General features: G+C 38.3%; 1 protein-coding gene across 1 annotated transcript; it reads left to right on the forward strand.

Moving 5' to 3' along the window:
* LOC115033589 lies at nt 1–345 on the forward strand. The gene has a single exon (XM_029486417.1). The coding sequence runs from the start codon at nt 1–3 to the stop codon at nt 343–345; it is 345 nt and encodes a 114-aa protein (XP_029342277.1).
* Nucleotides 346–2,330: the final 1,985 nt, after the last annotated feature.

A 2,330-nucleotide genomic window follows, 5' to 3' on the forward strand; every position in this document is an offset into this window, starting at 1 on the left:
ATGTCACAGGCTTTGTCAGGCCATGGCTGTTTTCAAGCATACTTAACCGAGAGGACTAGAGCGCAAAGTCCGTCGTGCATGCACTGCACTGCAGCCTACAATGACGCTGAGCTCACCATCTTCCTCTGCCCCTTCTGGAACGAGTCCCGAGCGGAACTGACGAGATCCCTCGGTAGACCACCTCGCCCCGAGGATGTGGCTGATCTTATGTGTGGTCCTAGGCAAGAGGATCTTCCAACGGAGGGACGCCATCAGGTCAGGCTGCTGGCAGCAGAGAAGAGGAACTCCAGTCTATTTGCAGCGATGATCGAGTCCATCATGGGCCAAAAGGAGGCGCTGGAGTGAACGAGACAGAAGGCCGAAGCAGCAGCGGTAGGTCGTTGATCGACGAAGAACATAGCATTAGTTAAGATAATCTCTGTAGGCCGAAGGCCACAATCAGGGTGGTTAGAGGCCCCCATAGTTCTGTTTGTATAATAAAATGTATTGTGTAAAAATGTAAAATTGTATTTGTTTGTTATTGTTGTTAATAAACGATGTGACTAGGGAGGCCGCAATGGGAACACCATATTTCCCTCCCTGGCCACGATTCCAAAAGAAAAAAAAAAAAAAAGGTACATAACCTTTATAGTAACTTACCTGATTCAAATTTTAGGTGACGCTGTGGATTATAGGTCGGATGGCATGATTTGGAAGGATGCAATCTTCACACGGGTACGTCATAAATCATGATCATATCGATATCTATTTTACGTATTTATTTAAATAAGCTGTCGCGGGATGAATGACTACGTTTCGGTCTTACTATAAGTCGAATATGCGTAATGTGATAATGGTATAAAGTGCGTTGTATTTTACTGCAAGGACGATTGTAAACGCTGTTCGACAAAAGTAAATATTGTAAACTCAACACCGAAATTACAGGTAAGTATGTACTTAATTGCTTACTGTTGTGTAAACTGCAGGACTCCGATTTTTTTTTTGGACACATACACGTTGTGAACGAATTATTCAAGTCAATATTATAACATAACAATTGCGGACACGAGTTTCGTTGTCATAATACTAATTGCGTCAGAGCTTTTTTAAAATAAAAACCACGTGAGTTGTGGACACAAATATTTCTCTTCACCACTTTTTCAGGACTTAGGACAAGCAACCAAAAAATTGGTAGGTGGGGTTAAAGATATTTGTGTCTTGCAAAAGAGCAATCGTTATTTTTAAAATTTTGTTAAATTATTTAAAGTTTTAATTTTGTGGCATTTTTCATTATGCGATGAAAACGGAACTTAAAACCGTCAATCACACGTAATTCTTTAAGTTTTTCACTATACATTTTTATACAGAAAATAAACGAACAGAAAGACGACAGTATGTGACGCGAGTATGGCTGTTGATAAACTGATTAGACATAGACAATGATTTCAAAAGCAATGACACAATCTTAATCGTTAATATCAAACAGTAATTTCCCAACGTCCACAATCGCTACTTCAAAAATAATAATAGGACATTTATTTTGTCCTCAATATTAGTATCTTATATCTGTGTCTGCAATTCGTATGTTACGTTTTTAGATTTCGTCCACAACTCACATGGTTTTTGTCACTTTGTTCGCAATTCGGAAACAAGATGATATACCGAAGTACAATTTTTTTTTCAAAATGTTAGTTACCACATCTGTAGTCTGTAATTATAAAACTATTTAAACAGTAAAAGCCATGTTTATTCTACACGTACCTATATAGGTTATTTATTGAATAACGATTGGGATTATTTTATTTTTTAGGCGCAAGTTCGTCTCTAACTCTTGACCACGGCAACCGATGAGATATATACCCATATTCACCGTCATGTTTACAACATAATTTTATAGGAAATAATTATCGTGGTCGAATTCATAGATATTAAATTTTTAATACACGACTTTTCCGGGCCAAATAATCGACAGCAAGTATCTAAGTAATACAATCCCTGGTCCAAGCTTAAATTTGCCTGCAATGCTGCATAATAAATAATATGAGAGAATTCGACAGCATTGCAAAGCTGTCCAGACGGAACGGCGGTGAATGGCGCGGCAGAGCGAGTTTGCCAAATCGATTGATTGCAGACTGGAATTTTTTCACTCCGTTCGCGATTTGCGAATAATTTCTGTACGAAAACTGGTTTACATCGACTGTTCTCGCGACTAAACTACTAAATGTTTACACCGTTTGTGTATTATACATATATAGGTACTATTATAATATATTTCAATTCAAGCGGGGACGGCGACACACGACGGGGAGGCGTGTAGATAATATACCTATACTATCGTGATCGTATAATAC

This window comes from Acyrthosiphon pisum, chromosome A1 (assembly GCF_005508785.2).
Source record: "Acyrthosiphon pisum isolate AL4f chromosome A1, pea_aphid_22Mar2018_4r6ur, whole genome shotgun sequence".
Taxonomy (NCBI): Eukaryota; Metazoa; Arthropoda; class Insecta; order Hemiptera; family Aphididae; genus Acyrthosiphon; species Acyrthosiphon pisum.